Genomic DNA, 19641 nt, shown 5'->3' with positions numbered 1-19641 from the left:
ACACACACACACACACACACACACACAAAGTTAAAGGTGCTGGGTGTGCTGGGTGTGTCCACGCATACAGACACCGGTAAACATACTGTCACACTCAAAGAAAAATAAATGTCGCAGGGTCTTTAATGCTACTAAACTCTGAAGTTTCTCAAATCAACTGCTTAACATAAATTAACATTTGCAAAATAAATGTAATGTTTTGCACTGTGGAAAAGTGATGCTGATGAATGATGCATGAGGATATGCAAATGAGCGCCATCCAGTTGGCAGCTGAAGTTGCTGTTTTTAGATTCACATCCCTCTGCACCTCCCTCTCTCTCTCTTTCTCATAGTTGTTCTCTGGGGGTTGGGGGCGTTTGTGCAAGCTCGGACCCAAACAATGTGTGTTGGTACTTCCATCCCATTTGTGTCCCTCACTCCTATAGTGTATTTTTAATTTACATGGAAAACTTGTTGTTCACACAATCGTACAATTGCCAGTGCAATGCAAATCACTATCCAGAAGGCATTTGTAGAAGTGTACTTCTTCCAGGCCCCTTAACTTTTCCCAACTTGCTTACAAAAGCTTGCTCATGCATATCCCAAAGGCCGTAGGGCTTTCAACACTGCAGTATAATCTTTTGGAAAAGACTGCAATTATATGCACTGTCTTTCCATCATGGAAAGTGCCAGGCTGCTTGGCAAATCAGTGAATGGCACTTTGGGTGTGTTGGTGTCCAAGAAGGTGTGAAAGGTGCGTTAAAAGGGAATTATTTTCATTTATTCATTTTTTTGTATTGACATGCCGCCAATGCCCATGTGCTATTCACTATATTTCTTTTATAGACTTTGTTTTCTTGTTTTGCAACTCCTTTTACGAGCTTTCAAATGTGAATGAAAACAGAGACAAGCTGGCTGACGTGCTTCATTTAGCTGAAAACAGCTGTAATGTAGCTTAGTGTATAATTTGTTCGCAAATGTTTTCCTGTAAGTCATACTTTTCCATTTATTTTTCCATTCACAGCATTTCAATCACAAACATTGAAGGTATAACTTTTCAACACAAAAACAATTACTTTTTTTATAACAAAAAATCCCCTGTAATCATAGCAAAGGTTATTTCGTTTATGCGGTTTTGTGGTTTTGGTAAACATTTGTCTGAATACCTCCATTCTAAAAAGGAGATATTCAGCCAAAATGTGGATACCTCTTGAAATAAAAATATCACAGGCACAAAATTGGAACAAATGATGACTCTTCATTGCCTAAGGATAGCTGCATCCCAGTGGTGGCACACAGTGAAGCATTCATACTCAGAGGGAAGAGCTTGTATCCATATTTTTTCATGGGGTCGCTTTGTCTAATAAAACTCCACAGAGGTCCAGAACCATTTCTGCGGCCACAAATGTCTTTCTATCCCAGTAAATGTTTTTCATTTAGATTAGAAAATCCACGTTCTGCCAACTATTCCCTCTGAGCACCTCATTCGGAAACCCATTGATGCTTCTGACAGTTGCCCCCCTCCCCACACTCCTACAAATATACATGAACAAAAAATACATGCAACATATAATCAAAAAGTGTGCCACAAACATACTTCTGTTTGGCAGGGACTCGAACTCTGATCTGCATGCAGGTGATGACTTTAATGTGGTCCCAGAGGATGAAACCTGCTGACTTTTAATTTGTCTAAGATTGTTTAGTAACAAAGTACATTCAAAATGTGTATCAGCTGTACTTTATGTTTAATGTTAAACATGAAAACTGAGAAAGCTTGCACAGGTGATATCTGCTCAACATCTTCAACTCAGACATTCAATGTGTCTAAAGAAATGACACTCACTCCTTGTCCGTCCCTTACTTAATCTACTATTTCCTTTCTGTCTCCCACTCTCCCTCTCTTTCCAGATTGCCATATAATTGTGATGATAAAGTAAACTGTAATGCCAGGATATATGGAACTTTTCTAACACATTTTGAACTAGTCACCCTGCTTTCAGTTCTTCCTGAATTCCTTTAAATTAATTGTGTCTTCATCCCAGTTCATGCATGCACATGTCATACTACTCACCATAGAGACATTGTGTCTCCTCACACATACAATCACACATAATAACGTGATCACTCTAATAAATTCCCTCGAGACTAGATTAACCAATCTATCGTCATTACGCTTCATTTAACAGATAACGTGAAGCACACACTTCAAGTGCAGGAAGCTGTGGGCACAGACAAAGATGCATGAAATGTAATTAATTGTTTCTTTAGACAATACATTATGTTCCATTTATCCTTTATAATTGAGCTGCTCTCTAAACACACCAGGTGAGATTACTGACAGTTAATTGCTTTGAGTTTCCTCTCATCTCTCATTTGAATTCTCCTCTCTTCTCTCTTCTCTATTCTTTGATCTTCGCCGTCACCTAATTTTCTCTCTCTATGTATTCTGCGAAAAAAAACAAGAGGAGATTGAGCTTCAATAGAATTTCCATGGCAACAGATTTTCTATCATATCACTTTACTCTGGCAGTTTGTCCAGGGAGAGCTGGATATGATCTTCTTTAGACTTTGATCATGATCCCACTGATCATCCAATCAAAGTGAAATAATACTGTATGAGCTGACCTCTATCTCCATTATGCACTTGATTTGGATCATTAAGGTTTTCTCTTTCTTTTTCAAACGCCGGACTCAGGTCTGTAGGTAGTTTGGCTTTGATACAGGATAGAAACCCTGTATCAAAGCCAGGCTGATGTTTTGTTGCTACTTGCAGTTTTTGTGGGCTTTACGGCTTGGAACGGCACTGTTTTTTAAATATTTTTGTCTTCATAATAGCCCAGCTTTTATTTGACTCACCTCCTGCTGTATGTCAGAGTCTCTGAAGTTGGTGGTTCATTTCTCAGGTCGCGGCGCTTGGGTTTCACAAAGCTTGCAGCCTTCTCTCAGAACATGAACTTGCACATAATTGAGACTACTGACATTTAATGTTGTTTCAAACCCTGAGTTTTTCCCCTTTCAGCCCAGAGATCCGCCAGGGTTCCATATTTTTTAGATTAAGGGAAGAAACAGTTTATTTTATTGATAGTTATTACATTTGCTTTGTCCTAGGGCAGCAGTTCTCAAACTATGGTCTGCGGACCACTGGTCCGCGAGGGTACTGCAGGTGGACCACCTCACATGCAAACTGTAAAAATAAGTACATATATAAACGTAGTGTTAAAACGCAGATATTTGTTATTGTTAATTATGGACAACACTTCATTTCACCAATGGTTACCCATGGTTACGTGTGCGCGTGAAAAACCATAAACATGGATTGGTGGCTAGCATCAGGTTCTCTGAAGAGAAAAGAGGTTAACCTTACCGTTAATAAAGATAATGAGAGTGAGTCGGAGGCATCTACAAGCCAGATTCCGCAGAAAAAAAGAAAGAAAGGGAAGATTGAGAGAAAATACAATGGGAACTACTTGTAACTGGGATTTACCTACACAGGCACTGAAGATGAGCATTTGCCAGTATGCGTTCTCTGCTGCGAGACACTGGCTAACGAGAGCCTAAAACCAGCTAATCTTCGCCGTCAATCTTGGAATCTGGCACTACGTTTATATATGTACTTATTTTTACGGTTTGCATATGAGGTGGTCCGCGAAAATCTTTGATAATAAAAAGTGGTCCGCAGTGGGGGGCATGTGGCGCAGTGGATAGAGCCTTGGTGTTGAGATCAGGGGGTCACAGGTTCAAACTCCACTGCAGTCAGCATGTCGTTGTGTCCCTGGGTAAGACACTTCACCCCAAATTGCTCCTGTGGGGATTGCCCACAGTATTGAGTATGTGAGTCGCTTTGGATAAAAGCGTCTCACAAGTGACATGTAATAAACCAAAAGTTTGAGAACCCCTGCCCGAGGGGACTCCCTCCTACATTCAGGGCAGATCATTGTATCTTTCATAGAAATATCATGATATTTGCACTGTTGGCATTTACTGGATACAAGTAAATGATTCCATATTATGTAATTACAATTTTCATCAGGTCAAAATGTACGTAGGATGTTTGATTGTATTGTGTGCATTATTGTATTGTGTATCAACGCGTGGTATTATCATATACAGCATTCATTATAACAAAGATTTCCAATAATGTCACACATCTACCAAATAAATGATGTGTCGTATTACAAATAATGATATCTCAAGGTCTTTCCACCATAGCTTTCAGTTGCATCAAAGAGATTAGGTGGAATAAATATAATAAATATGGCAGCAACTAAAAATAATGCTATTTTCCAGTCCTGGCTCACTCATATATCTTTAATAGTCGTTGCAGGTATTTCCTAATGAGACACCCGGACGCTGTGTTCTTTACATGGCTAATTAGCTGGATTGCTCATTAAAGAATTAGTCTGATAGTCTCTGTGTTTTTTTTTCCATTAAGTTCAGATGATTTGTCTGACATTTGCAGATACCTCTGTTAATTGAAACTCTCAGATAAACAACTTTTAAAAGTCAGCTTAACAAATTGTTGAATATTAAATGGGCTCTCAGTTTTGGAGCTATTGAAGTCATTCAGTCTCAGTCCCAGCATGACCTGACTATGAGTTTGAATTAATGTGGGTAATATGAGTATGGAAGGACGATGTAGTTCAAATTGCTGCCTTTTTTTATTTAGCCCTTAATTAAAAGAAAGACTCAATGGGCTTAAAAGCTTCAGACATTTTCAAACCGACTGCTTTGTTGAACAGCGTCTGATTGTATGCCTAGTTTAAAAGGCGTAAAAATAGAAAAGCATATATTCTTATTTGTCATTTCCTGAATGCAATTAAATGAATGATCAGTTTCTATAGCAGAAGGAGTGATATTAAACATACATCTGTCAAAATATAAAACATCTGAAAGATAAATGTGAACAACTAATTCTTAATAAACATAGAATACAGCAGAGTATTCTCATGTATACTGCTTAGTGATTTGAATTAGGAAATGTTGCTGTGCGCTGCTATTTCAAGTAATAGATAATGGTGGTTAAGAGTCAGTGGGATAAATATAAGGACATTTTTGTCCATTTGTCTTTATCCCACTTCCTTTCCTTTCCTCTCTCCTTTTTACCAACTGTTTTCCTTTTCCTTTTGTCTCTCTCTAACCCTTCTTCTCTTCTCTTCCCAACCCTCTGCAGCAGAGCCATTGGATGGAGAAGAATACCTGGACATTATAGGTATCATGCGAAACCAAGCGGGTCGTTATGAATGCAAGGCCAGCAATGACGTTGCCACACCTGATGTCAAATACGTCAATGTGGTTGTCAACTGTAAGTAACCGCACACACTGCATCGATTTCTGTTGGCAATACCGAACAATGATTATTATGCTCTCCACGTTTCATGTCAGAATTTTCACAAGATCATAAAGTTAACAGATAAAACCATATTGAGGTCAAAGCTGGATTTATTCAATGAAAAGATGGGGAGTAGAGTGTGGCGGAGAGGTGATGGCTCTATCTTGAAAGTTTTGGAGCGCCCTTCACTCTTCTCAAGATGAATGTAAGTTGAAGGGAAAAGATCTCCAGCTTTGATTGCAACTGCCGTGTTCATGGTGATTCTCACATACCTTCATCATTCAAGAGACACTTAGCCTTTCAAAACAAGATCACCTAACTGCATCGTGTCAGGGGTCCATGTTAGATCTGACGGGTGTAATGCATGCGTTGGATTGATAAACACCTTATGAGATACAAACCAATATATAGAATTTTCTTTGATCCGAACAAATCACGTCTGCCTTGCTGCCCAATTTGTTCCTGAAAAAATTATATATTGTAGATGTATATAAATATTTCATATTTCATCCTAAATGTAAAACAGATATATATCCACATCGACTTATTTATGGTTGTTCTTTTTTAGTGTTTATATAAATCATCAACAATTATGATAATTATAGCAGTAATGTTAATTATATAACATTCTAAAATTGTAACTTTACATTAAAATATCGTTGATAAACATTCTAGATTGTAATGTTATTTAATAAAGTGAGATTTGCACTGTTGGCATCTAACAGGCATCTGAAGTAGATTTTTTTATCATGATTTTAAGACCTATGACATGAAAATACAAAATAAAAATGTGCAGGCAGATTTAACTTTTCCAACTTTTCTATGGGCTCTGATGAGGAGAGAAAATAAACTAATGACAAAATGTGCCGTTACAACTGTTTGACTGGGACTTTTAATTAAATCTGCAGGAATTGAAGGAAACAGAAAATGCTGTAATCACGTCTCATTGAAATGCATTTTAGAAGAAGGAAACGTCCTAGCTCCTCGAATACTGTGGGAGTTTTACAAGGGAAGATATTACGTTTCTAGGGAGCTGTGAATAACTTTGATTAAAGTTTAAACACCCAGATGACATGAATCCAAAAGTGAGGGCACAGTGAGTTGCTGTTGAGTGTTGTCTCTTTGAGATCCGCTGGCAAGAAAACTGATCAGTTAACAGATCATCAACGCTTAAAGAACTGTGTCATATTAATCTTATTTACAACACAACAGCTCCAGTGTATTTACTGGAAATGTAAATGGTGAGAAGGTACAGAAAATGGAAGTTGATGTGGGAACATGATGTTGATTTTGGTTTTAAAATGAAACCCAACTTTGTGTGGCTCTGCAGACCCTCCAACAATAAAGAAAACCCAGAGCTCAGAGACTCCAGTGGGTCGTATGGGGACGCTGCAATGTGACGCCACGGCTGTGCCCACGCCAGAATTCGAATGGTACAGAGACGAAAAAAGGTAAAACTTTACACACCTTCGAACACCCCACATCAATGTAATCATTATGTACACAGAGCTGCATGCATGATACATGGTCGTATCTAAATACTTTATTTAACAGTGTGGGACTTTTCAAGATCTGATTAGCATGAAAACAAAAACACACAGCATTTTTCTTTGGTGAAAGCGAGGCTTGTAGTGAACCAATTTAAATGTCAACATCATTCTATGGCCATTACATTGAGCGATAAACATGCTTTCGTTACAGATAAAAAAATTAGGCTAAATAACCAGAATGTTAGGCATGACCATGACGTAAGAGGATGCTGTGAGCACAATGAATGGCTTTCTAAATCAAAAACTGTATTCAGCATTGTTCCCTTTGCAAGTATTTGGTGATTAATGTACTGTCTAGTATAAAACTTACATTACCTGGGTCCAGATGTAAACTAAACGTTGAATAGAGTACTTTTCTCCTCATCTCCCAAATGATGTCATCACTTTATAATATGTATATACTGTATGTGCCAGGCATGCTCCGTATCATTCTACTCGGTTGTTTTTAATGGATGGCTTTGATCCCTTTGGCAAATCTGTCTTCCCAATGGTCCCTTTGTCACATCCCAATGATAATTTGATGAGATCATCTGTGTGGTTTGATAATGAATAATCACCCACTTAATCACTCGCTACGCTGTTATTCCATCGCTAATTAAACATAACTGCATGAGACAGCAGTGGAATCTGTGATTCTGTTTCTGAGAAGAGAATTATATGAACATTTTCACGAGATTTTGATACTGGAGTCACTGAAAATCGCCATAACCCTTTTCTCGTTCCACAAGTAATTCAACCGAATTGGAAATCAGCCTCCCCTCGTTGTCTCCTGATATATCACAAATGGTGTGCCGAGACACAGTTGTTCATTGGGAAGTGGAGCATTTAAGTGCCATGCATGTGTCTGGAACACTCTTGAAGACTGAAATGAGATTTAGAGGCATTGATAACCCAGCCCCTCCATTTCATCCCTTATCATTTTGTAAACCAAAATAATGTATCCTCTGCAGCAAACTCGCCACCTGAGTCAGGTGTGAACAGAGGTGCATGAATAGGAAATAACAGCCAATGATAAGGAAATTGCCCATGAGAGCATCATGATCTGCAATTTCACTCCTCAACTTACTTCAGCAAGTGAAAGTCTCCTGAAGATCAGGGGGAGAATATTGGAGGCATGTCAGCAGTGTGATCACAGATACAGGTCTCTAAAGTAATGGGCCTATCACACCACTGCTTGCAAAGAAAGATTTATTGTCGTTGAATTATTTTTGCATTATCTGTTGTTTCCAACTGCCATCTATCTCAGTTGTTTTTTCCCCTTGAGGATTTTGGCTATGCGCCTGTTTACAGCTCGCCCTTCTTCTGCTGCTCCAGTGGAAAGTGTTATTGCACTTTCTCCTTGGATGATGCTGTTAATGCAGCATAATAATATCATTTATCCTTGCTTGGCTAGTTAATTTCATAGTCTCTTCCCGAGAATCGAAGCTAATGCATTGCAGCGTGTTGTATCTTATTTACCTGACTGTTGAGGTCTTGCTCCTGCGATGTGTTCCCTTTTAATCAGTTTAACCTCATCAACACACAGGTTATCAATGGACACCCTGACAACTGCATGGGTTATCACACATGTAGGCAGTGAAGGAATCTAAACAATTTACCGTTTTCTTCTCGCCGTGCTCACACATGAGAAGTGAGGACACAGGGAATTTCTTTAGAGCTGATGTATTTGGATGTTCCCCTCTTTCATTATTTCAGCACGCACATTGTACTTTGATGATTTCTATATTTGTCTACAGGCTTCCTGATTAGCTTTGGTACCATGTTGAATTAATCCTTCTTTTATCCCTTTCTTTAATAGCAAAACAAACTAGACTGTCATGTTGCTTTTAATTACCCATACCCTTCAGATGCAGGATTTCCCTCTGCACAGTGTCATTGTGTCAATCCCCCATTATGTATTTTGTTTTTTTCATGTTGGCAAGTATATTAGTATTAAAACTGTTCTACACACCAAGTAGAGTAGAGTTCATTTTAAATGTATAGTGTGACAATTAGGGCTTCTTGATTATGGCAAAAATCATAATCTCGATTATTTAGGTCAATAATTGATATCACGATTATTAAAAACGATTATCCATTTAGTTTGAAAACATCAATTCATTGGAAAAAAGTTGATTAACCTGAACTTTAAGTATAATTCAACTGAAAAACAAAAACAAAACAAAAATCATTTAAAAAAAAAAAATTAATAATAATAATAAAAAAATATTTGTTTAATTTCGATTACATTGTTTTCGTAATCGTTGCAAGCCATAATCGTAATTGCGGTTAAAATACGATTAATTGATCAGCCCTAGTGACAACCCTACACATTTGAAATCAAACCCTACATCGAGACTTTCCTCTTGGTTGTTGCTTCAAACAATTTACACATCAGCTCTCTTGGAGTGAAGCACACGTTTTTTTGCTCTAGTAATCTAGTGCCAAGTTTGAAAGGCATCGCTATCACCTGCCCAAACAAACCAAACTGAAGGAGTAAACAATCCAGAGCTCAAACAAAATGCTTGGCAGCAATTGAACACATCCTGGGCTGTACAGCTTGCTTCTCTCTCCGTCTCTGACAAGTGTTGAGTCACCAAACCTTCAGAATATCCATCCTCTGTCAGTATCAATATCCTCGTGACAACATGGACGTCCTCAGCTGATGAAGCGTAACTCATCCACTTAAAGATAAATGATTCATTGCTTCACAACATCTCCGGCTTCACCTTAATCTGAGAGTCTCCGTGGCGCTAGACACCCAATTAGCCGCAGTGGAAACTGATACATCATAATCTGAAAGAAGCTGGCCAAAAGTTCATAAAAGAAAAGTATCAATACCTGGCTGTCATGACCCTACCTGCTCAATTTGTCTCTTCTCACTGCTGGTCCATCAAGGAATTAAGATCAAACGGTAAATTACCTCCCCCTTCAATCTTCTTTCAAATGGTTCTGTACTGGTAAACCTAAAGAAGAAGCTACAAATCTGATGGATCCCAGAGGAAATAGTGTCCCGTTTCATTAAGTATGTTCCTAAATCTTTGGTATTGTGTTTGTAGAATGCTGCCCTTTCTATCTACTTAAGCATCTTTTGACGTAGGCTGCCCTTGCTCTTGGTGCAGCCATGTTTATAACATGAGAAAATCCGACGTGAGATGTTAGCTCACATGATAGACAGATATGTGTGTTGTTTTGTCAGCTGATACAGAGCTGTCACAGACACCAAACCACTTTCAATCATCTCTGGGCGACAAGTCTCAGCAGGAGCTTCTACTTGATTTCATTTATCATTGGCCTTGAATCATAACAGGCCTGTCACTTTCTGTGGCAGTGATAACCTACTTTAGATGCTCCCACACGCTACAGAATCAAATCTGTCCATCTTATGATTTGCTCTGGTCTCTCTTCTCTACCGGCCCTGCGAACAACAGCTCTGCGCACACACTGCCTCCTGCCAAATAGAGAGGTCAAATCATTTCAATCTAGGGTTTAATGTAAGTGACTCCGCGCATCAAGAAGTGATCACTGGAGATATCCACCAGAGCACTGCTGCCCTCTGCCTGCGAGGATAAACATCAACATCTATACAGTTATGATGAAAACATCACTCCAAAAAAGTTGGAAGTGCACGAGTCTGCCAATTTGAATAGGTAATGTGTTCCAGTCTATTGTGCCAGGTGAAGCTGGCAGGGACACAGGCATATTTCAGGATAAACATGATATCAAAGTGTGAGAGAAGTTGCCGGCTGCAGATATGTGTGTGCCAAACGCGTTAAAAGTTGAAATTGGGTCTCAGGAATGATGAGTTCAAAAAATAGAATCGAAAAAGAGACACTTTTATGGCCAGAGATCCATTTTCCTGTTATTTCCACTGCACTTCTCTGCTGCTGGGTATTTTAACTAGCAGCATGTGTGCAAAGAAAACCAAACAAGCCTGCAACCTTCACTGTGGAAACAGAGGAGTTTGACCTGTGCAGGGCGATTTATTCCCCGGCTGCTGCGTAACAATCATTCGCTGTAATCTTGAGTAAAAATAGGTGTTTGCTTTCAGCGCTGTGTGTGCTGTGTAATATCTGGATCTTTCAGCATGCTCTGCGGGCAGCCAGACCTTTTTAATAGTTCAGTCACCTCTCATGAAGACAGGCTGGAGAATATATCTGCAGCTGGCCTTATCGTGGGAGGGGCGATTGCCTTAAGATGAAGTGGAGACACTGCTGCTGCACTTGCCCTTCCTTAGCTCTCGCTGTGTTGCTCTCTCACACACACACACACACACACACACACACACACACACACACACACACACACACACACACACACACACACACACACACCGTCCCCAAGATGTCCCTATGGAAAGGACCTCAACACATTTATCAAGTCCAAACTCCCCACTGAGCCAAATTGTGCTGTGCCATGATGTGCATTTTGCTGTTTATGTTAATACTTCCTATCAGCCAAGCGTGTGTCAGCACAAACTTCCAGCTCCCCCGCTCCAATTCCGATTACTACATTATCCAGACTTAAGCAGGATTAAGTTGATGCGCCTTAAATGAACTTCACCTCCTTCATGATACGAAAGGCCTCAATCAGCCCAGTACAAGCAGAATCCATTAAATGCACCGTCTTATTAAAAGAGTTGTATTTGCCCATGATGGTGTAGGGAGCAGTTCATCAACGAGGTAAACCGTCTGAGTCAGCACATTCTATTGATTAATTTGTGCTGAAAGGGGTTCAAGGAGGACATCATTAATTGGCAGAAGTTTGGTGGTCATAAAGACTCTTAAAAGTGCATGAAAAGACTTCGGCAGCATACTAATCGTTCATCAAAACAGTGATCCTGTTTGTTTGATGGCAACAATAAACATTATAGAAATAAAACTGTTAATATCCACACCGACACGTTTCCCCGGTTACATTTTTGCAAACTCAATATTAAGAGAACATCTTTGCTAAACACATACAGTATTTGAAAGGTCGAGGATCAAATGTCAACAATTTAATGAAAGATGTTTCTCTGACAATCTCAACGCCTACTCTAAGATAGTTCAGTGACACTGCTATTGCAAAGTGATTGCTAGCACTAAAGTCAAACTACTCTTAATAATATAATTTCATATAAAATTGAAATTGTTACAAAAATAGATTTAATGTAAAAGGTCTTCTGTAAGCGTTGATGTAGCTATTTTAAACGTGTACTTCACAGTATTGTCGGAAACTGTGAGATTAAAATGTAATAAACTACATCAGGTTTACAATAAAAAATTATAATAAATGTGTTGACACAATGAAAGTGTCATTAACTGATTTGAACAGATTCAAATAAATATATTTAATGTGTGCGTACGGTGTAAGACCCCAGTCAGAAAACAGCTGAACCATGTCAGCCAGGTCATACAAAGTGCTTTGTTGCTGAAGGGCTAATTCCCCATCGTTAGGTGGAACCAAACATGAACACATAGCAGGAAGTCAATGAAGTTTCATTGAAGGAGTTACTGAAGCAGTAGATGAATTAGGTGAGTGAATGGCTGGAGAACGGCAGGAAGCGGCGGGGGGGTGGAGAGAGGCAGGTCAGGGCAGCAGAAGAGGAAGCAGAGGGAACGAGATGGCAAGCAGGCAGGCGAGAGAAGAGGACTCCTGAAGCAAAGGAACAAGCGAGCATTATGTGAGGTAACAAAAACACAACATTCTGCAAGTAAGGTTAGAGAAAGGTTAGAGTAGGGTTAGAAAGGTTAGGCCGTGGGTTGTTAGCTGATTGTAGCCATGTGCTCCGTCAAGGTTAATAGTGTTGACAGAAGTTTGGCGGGCATTAAGACTCCTGAAATGACATGAAAACATACACCAGCATAATAATCTTTCCTACGGGATAACAATGATCCTGCTTTTGGCTTCACTTTTTAGACCTGGAGGTTGCTGCTTTGAAGAGAACACAAGGGACAGACACTGCAGTGGCTGTGACATCTCGTTTATTTTTAAGCCAGCAGGATTTTTGTTCTAAATTCAAAGTGTGTATTCAAAGTGTGTATTCAAAGTAGAAAAAATATCTGCATATTTTATTGGTTAATTAAGCTCTAATGAAGTCTCACGGCTCCTTCCCTTGCACAGACACTGCAGACTCTAATATTTTGTCCAAAATGTCACCAACTCCCATCTGGCCTTAAGTCCTCTGATTTTCATTAATTTGTAATTTACTTGAAATGTCCTCACTGCTGTTTGTCTCTCCCCTCCAGGCTGTCCAATGCCCAAGGCATTAATATCCAGATTCTTGGCACGACTACTATTCTCATGATTGCCAACGTCACTGAAGAGGATTATGGGAACTATACCTGTGTGGCCTCGAATCGGCTGGGCGTCCAGAATGCCAGTCTCTTCCTCTATAGTGAGTATAAATACTAATGTGAATTGATATAGCCTAAAACCTGAATACAAAAAAGGAGATTCTTGTTTCTTTAGTGGTAAATACATTTACAAATTCAATCATGGCACATCCTGGAATTGTATAATTAGCCTATTGAGCAGAAATAAACACAACTGCAGTATAATCTCTTCACCAAACCAAATGTTAATCATTGTGGGTTTCAAGGTGAGATTGAATAACTTTAAAATGTAAATTATATTAACTTCCCCATTAAATTATTGAAAATCAGCAGGGAGAAAAACTCACCTTGGTTTTCGGTACTTTTATTCAAGCTTCTCTGCATGAGCTGAACAATTGGAAGCGTGTATGAGCCAAAATGTAAATAATTCTGCATAGTAATTTTTCGGCACTTGGCAAACAGGGTAAGCTGAGAGGGAATGTGACATTTACTTTGGGTCAAAGTAAGGCAACGTCCAAAGAATATAAGCAAACTCGAAGTAGTAAATACTCAGACAAACCAAATCTATGTTCCCCAAAATGGTTCACAAAGGTTTTTGTATATCTTCATAACTGTTGGTTCAGCTGGAAAATAACTCAAAATGAACCTTTGCTTTGCGGAGTGGAGAAAACGTTCCACTAGAGGGTCTTTATATTGTTCCATAGTCGCTAATGTTAGTGTGCTATTGTATTAGTTTAAATCAAAATGTCAATAGATAAAAGAACAAAAGTACAAATGCAGATTTAACTGCTGTAATCAGGTACATTTTAGAAATATTTATGAAGCATTGCAGTTGCTTTTTGCCCTTTGGATGGCTCTGCTGGATATTGGAATATGTTCACCAGTCAGCCAGTAGCTCTATTGTTGCTGGGAGTTTATCCGAGCTATTCTGATTGAAATCAGTACTAAATGAATTACTATGTTGGAGGAGCTCAGACTAAACAATTGATGCCAAAAAATCTCAATAGAGCTAGAGAGTCAAGTGATTATCCTTCATGATTTGGCACCAAGACCTGACCATTATAAAACGGTATTTTCCATGCTGTTTTTTGAAATGCAGAACTATTTGTTCAACACACCTTGAACACATATTTCAGGTTTTTGCTCCACAGGATCAAGCTTTGAGGCATGTTTGAGTTCTGGCTACATCGCCCAATCAGGGCTGTTGCAGCAGGTGTTTCACCAGCAAAGCTCTGGTTTGAGTTAGTTGGACATGTTTTCCTCTTCATTTGTCACACTAACGGCTGCAGCATAAACATTCTGGAAACATCGCCATATATTTCATGTGGCTTGTGGCTTGAAAGCAGAGAAACTATGAAATATACGTTTTCCTGCAGCATCTGCAATACCTGCTGCTGTTTTATAATCTTCTGATGGCTACTGCACTCCGCTAAGCCGCTGTGTCCCAGCCCTCAGAGGCAGGCCAGATGACACAGAGCTTTTAAATCCAAAACATCTGCTGCGACATAACTGATTGGCTTTTGACCAGGAGTGCAACATGCTGAAAGGGTGGCTTTAAGGATCAGTTCAACCACAGTTTGACTTTCAACAATGCAATTTGAAATGTTATATTCAAAGAAAGACTAATAGAAAGACATACAATTTGATATAATTGACAATAGACAACCTTGAATAAAAAGGGAGCACTGCAAATAAAGATATCAAACTCAAATAACCAAACAAACCACGCACATAATGTGCTTTGTGTTTTTGGAGCATGCTTCCTCATTTGCCAATCTTTTGTCTCTTCGTATGTGTTTTTCTAAGTGGGAGTGTGTTGAGCTTTTATGGCCACCTTAAACGTTCCCTCCGCCTCTTCTGCTCTGCTGTCTGTGGCATAAGTTGGGCTTCAGTGATTTTTACAGCAAAGGAGGCAATAGCACACAATGACCACAAGATGTCACCAAACACCTCTCAAAGTAGTGAGAGGTCCTCAGTAGTCCCTGGGTCAGAAGAAGTGCACATTTGAATATGTATGTATGTACTTTATTAAAGCATCAGAATCATTAATTTGGGTGTGATATTACTCAGTTGTTTGACTCCAAAAGTAGTTTCTGGGAGTCTCTTCTACAGTGCCCTCAAAAATATCTATATGTAAAAACTCTATAGATATCCATTCAAATAAGCTTTATCGGCATAACCATTTTGCAAACACAGTATTGCCAAAGCACATTGAACAAGGTAATGAAACAGTAACAATCATATTAACTATATTATGTCATTTAAAGTGAAGGAAAAGAAAGAATACAACTTACCTGATGGATATTATCGACCCAATATCAATTATGATGGCAATAGAAACAAGATCAATGTGATGATAACAGTATGTATGTATGTTAAATGATCTCTGTCTCTCTCTCTCTCTCTCGCTCGCTCTCTCTCTCTCTCTCTCTCTCTCTCTCTCTCTCTCTCTCTCTCTCTCTCTCTCTCTCTCTCTTTCTCTTCAGGACCCGGGACAGGTCGCGATATCAACGGCTCTGCCTCTGTATCTAAATCACTGTGGCTCCTGTTGGCCTGCTTCGCCTGCCTTTTCTTCAAGTGTTAATACCGCTACCCTCCTCTTCCTCTTGTGCCCCCTACTGGCCTTCCTTCGTCCTCTTCCTCCTCGTCTCCAACTCACCGACATCCTTATTGCTACCTTATTACCTACTTTTACGCCCCCTCCCCCCCCCCCCCCCCCCCCCAGACTGTTTGCATTATGATACAAAAACCTTACGTGCTCCCGAGCACTGCTTACAGATAAAACAAAAAACAATGGGTTATGAATAAAATGTTAGAAGAACAACAAAAAAAACGATGAAATGAAGGGCAGAACAAGCAAACAGTGCTCTTTTAAATAATTGCTTTGTTGTTTTTAAATAGTATGTCCTTTCTTTTCTGCTATATCTTGTCTTTAGGGTCTGGCCAGGTTTGAGATTAGTTTTTTTTTTTTCAAGCAGAGGCACCCGCTCACAGGGATGCTAACAATCATTTGTCTCGAGAAGTACTGAAGACAAAAGGTATATTCCTCCTTAGTCCCATAGATGAATTATGTTAACTTAAATTGTAGATTTAACCGAGTGTTTAACCAGTGCATTAATGAACAACATGCAAAGTACCTGCCAAATATCCATAAACTATATAGATTTGAAACTAACACATACAGAATCTAAAAGAGAATACTGCAGCTGATTCTGTTCTGGCGTTAGAGCTTGAGATTAAAGTCTGTATGCGTAGAAATAGACAGAGCATCAGCCTGTTGACCCCCCCCAATGACGTTGTTTCTAGACGCAGCTGTCACTTGGGTCGAGGATGCAGTGAATAGAATTGTCTTGATCCTACTGAGCTAAACAATGTGAGGTACAAAACGGAGGAAACTCGTTTATAATAGTAACCTACATCTTCATTCAGTGTTTTTTGCAACTCCTCGCCTTTATTCCAAAAGTATTTCTCTTGTCTTTTGCAGCAAGAAAAGAAACACAGTAGGTTATAATGATGCGTACTGTACATAGTACAATTTTGTATTTCTCTATGATAGACAACTTAGTGCACCACTGTAACAATAGAACAAAAAAACAACATTGTTTTTTGACCGCCAACCTTCTTCTGCAGTTTCTCTCAGCTCCTCAGCAGGCTGCATGCTGTACCACACACAATGATTTCGTTTAGCTTACAAGTTTTAGGATCATTCTTCTATACTGCTGAGATTTGGATAGTAATGTATGACACCAATGAATGACTTACGTTTTCGTTTTTCTCTTTCAAAGAAGTATGCGTGTTTTAATATGAAATGATACAGAAAAAATGCATAATATATTGATATTGAGATTATTTTTTCTGTCTTTACCTCATTCATTTTAGTTGTGTATATATATATATACTTGAATCCAATGTCCTTATATTATATGAAAAGGCTAATTCTATGTGTCCATGTTTCTGAATAGGGAAGCAGTTTGTTGAGGATAAATAACTTCTAGGCAACCCTGTTCTTTCATGTGAACTGAAGCCAATTATAAAAAGATCAGGTTTTTTTTTTTTAAAAGCATAAAAAGAAGATAGTTTTGTGCAGTTATTATTGTACCTACCTTGAGATGAAACAAGTGCTGGCTAAAAGGAAATGGATCACCAAGTATTGAGAATCAGAAAACAAATGCTTATCAAGCTCAATGGCCACCAAGGTCACTGTGATGATGGGCATCTTTAACAAAATAACAACATTATATCACATGTCCTACAATACGTTTTGTCATCACACCTCGCCACTGACTTTATTTCTTAATGAACACAAATTGATAAATGTATCAATATTTTATAAAAGAAGAAGACCTTTCAAGCAGTGTGATTATTTTAGGGGAGACAAGAAAAAGCTGAAAATGGCGCACTATTAGCTGCCTTCTTTTTGCCATTTATTTTTGCCCTACTGCGAGGTGACATGAAGCTTATGAACTCCAGCTCCTCTCCGCTCTTCTAACAACCAAGCCGAGATAGCACTAGTACTGTAAAACACACATGTAATTAATGTCATTCTTGTCATACATTAAAGAAATTGTCCCCATTGTTTTTGATTGTAAATGCTTCTGAAGCCATGGCTGTGTGACTGTGTAGTGTTGGTAATGCCATCTGATCCAGTCTGATTTTCATGTGGGCTGAACAGAAACTGATAAAGGCCACATCTCAAATCAAAGTTGAAGCATTTATAAGTATAACAAAATGTCTTCACCTCTATCAGTCAAAACACAAACAATCTTACAATCAGATGTGTCAGTCTAGGAAGTGATTAGAAAGCTGTTTTTTTTCTGTCATCATCCGACATGTTTTTTTTATTGATTTTCTATGACTGAACAACTCTGGTGTTTCCACTTTTAAGTGGATTCACTTTTCTACTACAGTGGTATTTCTGCAGACTCTTACTACTTGTTGACTTGAGGATGCAAGTTTGTCAGCCACAGCTTTGTCTTAACTGAAGTAAGAAGTGGATGATCTGGAAGCTGTGGTGAAAATAGATTATCATGATCAGCTTGCACGAGAGTGGTCTGTGCTACATGTCTATATCTGTCTTGCTATGTGTCATATAAAGACAAACCTCAGGGCAGAGCAAGGATGGCCTTTGGCAGAATCTCAGACAAACTGAAATGTGATTATTTTTGATGGATGAGAGCCTGACAGACTACCAGAGCAAGGTCAAGTTTCTTAAAATTATGCTTGGCATTTATTTTTAACCTGCTTGGAATTCATGATGGGACGAGAAATCTTATTTTAAAAGACGAAACAGCATATTAACAGTCATTTTTAAAACGTTTTCCCCATTCAGGTGATTTTCAAGTGTGTCCAATGCAGGTTAAAAGCAGCCAATAAGCACTAACTGATACTAAGACCAAGCATGTAAAAGCCATGAAGCTCTGTCTTATCCGTAAATCAGAAAGGAAAAAGTAATAATTATCTTCTGTTGCTCGTAGAAACCAACAGCCAGCCTATGGACACAGCACCAACCCCATGTAGACAGACCTGGATATCTACTGAAGATACAGCTATACTTTACTATTGAGCATTGCCTCTAAACATTGCCTTCGCTTCACTGTACAAAACTGGCTTGTGTTTGTGCGCGTGTGTGCTATGATTCTGATTCTGGTTAATATTATAAACTTACTAAATGAGGCATGAGATACATGACGAGTGTGCTCAACAGCTAACGCTCTACTTTCCGTTGAGCTATGGTTACAGTAGTGACCTTCTATTATAATTTATATTTTATTTTATTATCCTCCTCTGTGTTTATATACAGTGTGATGTTTCTACACCAGAATGTTGTACAATCAGCAAATCCATCAGATGGTGTTTATACAACCTAGCATTTAAAGATTTAAAAAGCCAATGTCACTATTACATTTGTACCTCCCTTCTCCCCTGTCGTGGGAAATGAAGATTCAATCATGGATTATGACACACCAATGTCCCATTTGTTTTGTTGTTTCCGTTTTACCTTACTTTATTATGGCATAAGGTGATTGCAGTGAGTTTCTTAAAAAAAAGACATGTAATAAAAGGTATAATTATGAGAAAAATGTTCATAACACAAAATAAAGTTGTTTGAATTTAATGTTCTGTATTTGAATGTGACTTGACATGTCGGGGCAAGTAACCTTTTTTTGGGAGATAGCTTGAGACACCCAGAATCTTAACGGTACAATTGTGTTTATCACCATGTAACATGCAAATAAAATAATATATGTATTATGGTATTCTCTCTTGAAGACATTTTATCCTCAGAAAGTGTGAGAATTGAGACGCAGCTCGTCAGCAAGAGGTTTTCCACTTTCAGTTTGTTGTGCAATAGATGAACGGTAAGAGGAATGCACTACAAAAACTTGAAATCTTGTCTAATATCTAGTCAGAATATGTCGTTACACTTTCTATAAGACATAATAACTTCAGCGGTAACACTGCAGTGAGATATCGGGTCTTGTTTTTA

General features: G+C 38.7%; 1 protein-coding gene across 5 annotated transcripts in view; it reads left to right on the top strand.

Moving 5' to 3' along the window:
* The window catches only part of lsamp (limbic system associated membrane protein), a 678342-nt gene extending 658931 nt beyond the window's left edge, over positions 1-19411 (top strand). For 4 of the 5 annotated variants that reach the window (XM_079674361.1, XM_079674360.1, XM_079674362.1 and 1 more), the window contains 4 exons: positions 5150-5281; positions 6639-6759; positions 13068-13216; positions 15641-19411. In XM_079674361.1, coding sequence (XP_079530487.1) covers positions 5150-5281; positions 6639-6759; positions 13068-13216; positions 15641-15738 — 500 coding nt within the window. In that variant the 3' untranslated portion in view covers positions 15739-19411. The remainder of the gene's footprint in view (positions 1-5149; positions 5282-6638; positions 6760-13067; positions 13217-15640) is intronic. The other variant, XM_079674359.1, reaches the window with a different exon arrangement.
* The last annotated feature ends 230 nt before the right edge of the window (positions 19412-19641 follow it).

This window comes from Notothenia rossii (genome assembly GCF_949606895.1).
Source record: "Notothenia rossii genome assembly, chromosome: 4".
NCBI classification, from domain to species: Eukaryota; Metazoa; Chordata; class Actinopteri; order Perciformes; family Nototheniidae; genus Notothenia; species Notothenia rossii.
This window is presented reverse-complemented; position numbering and strand designations above follow the sequence as displayed.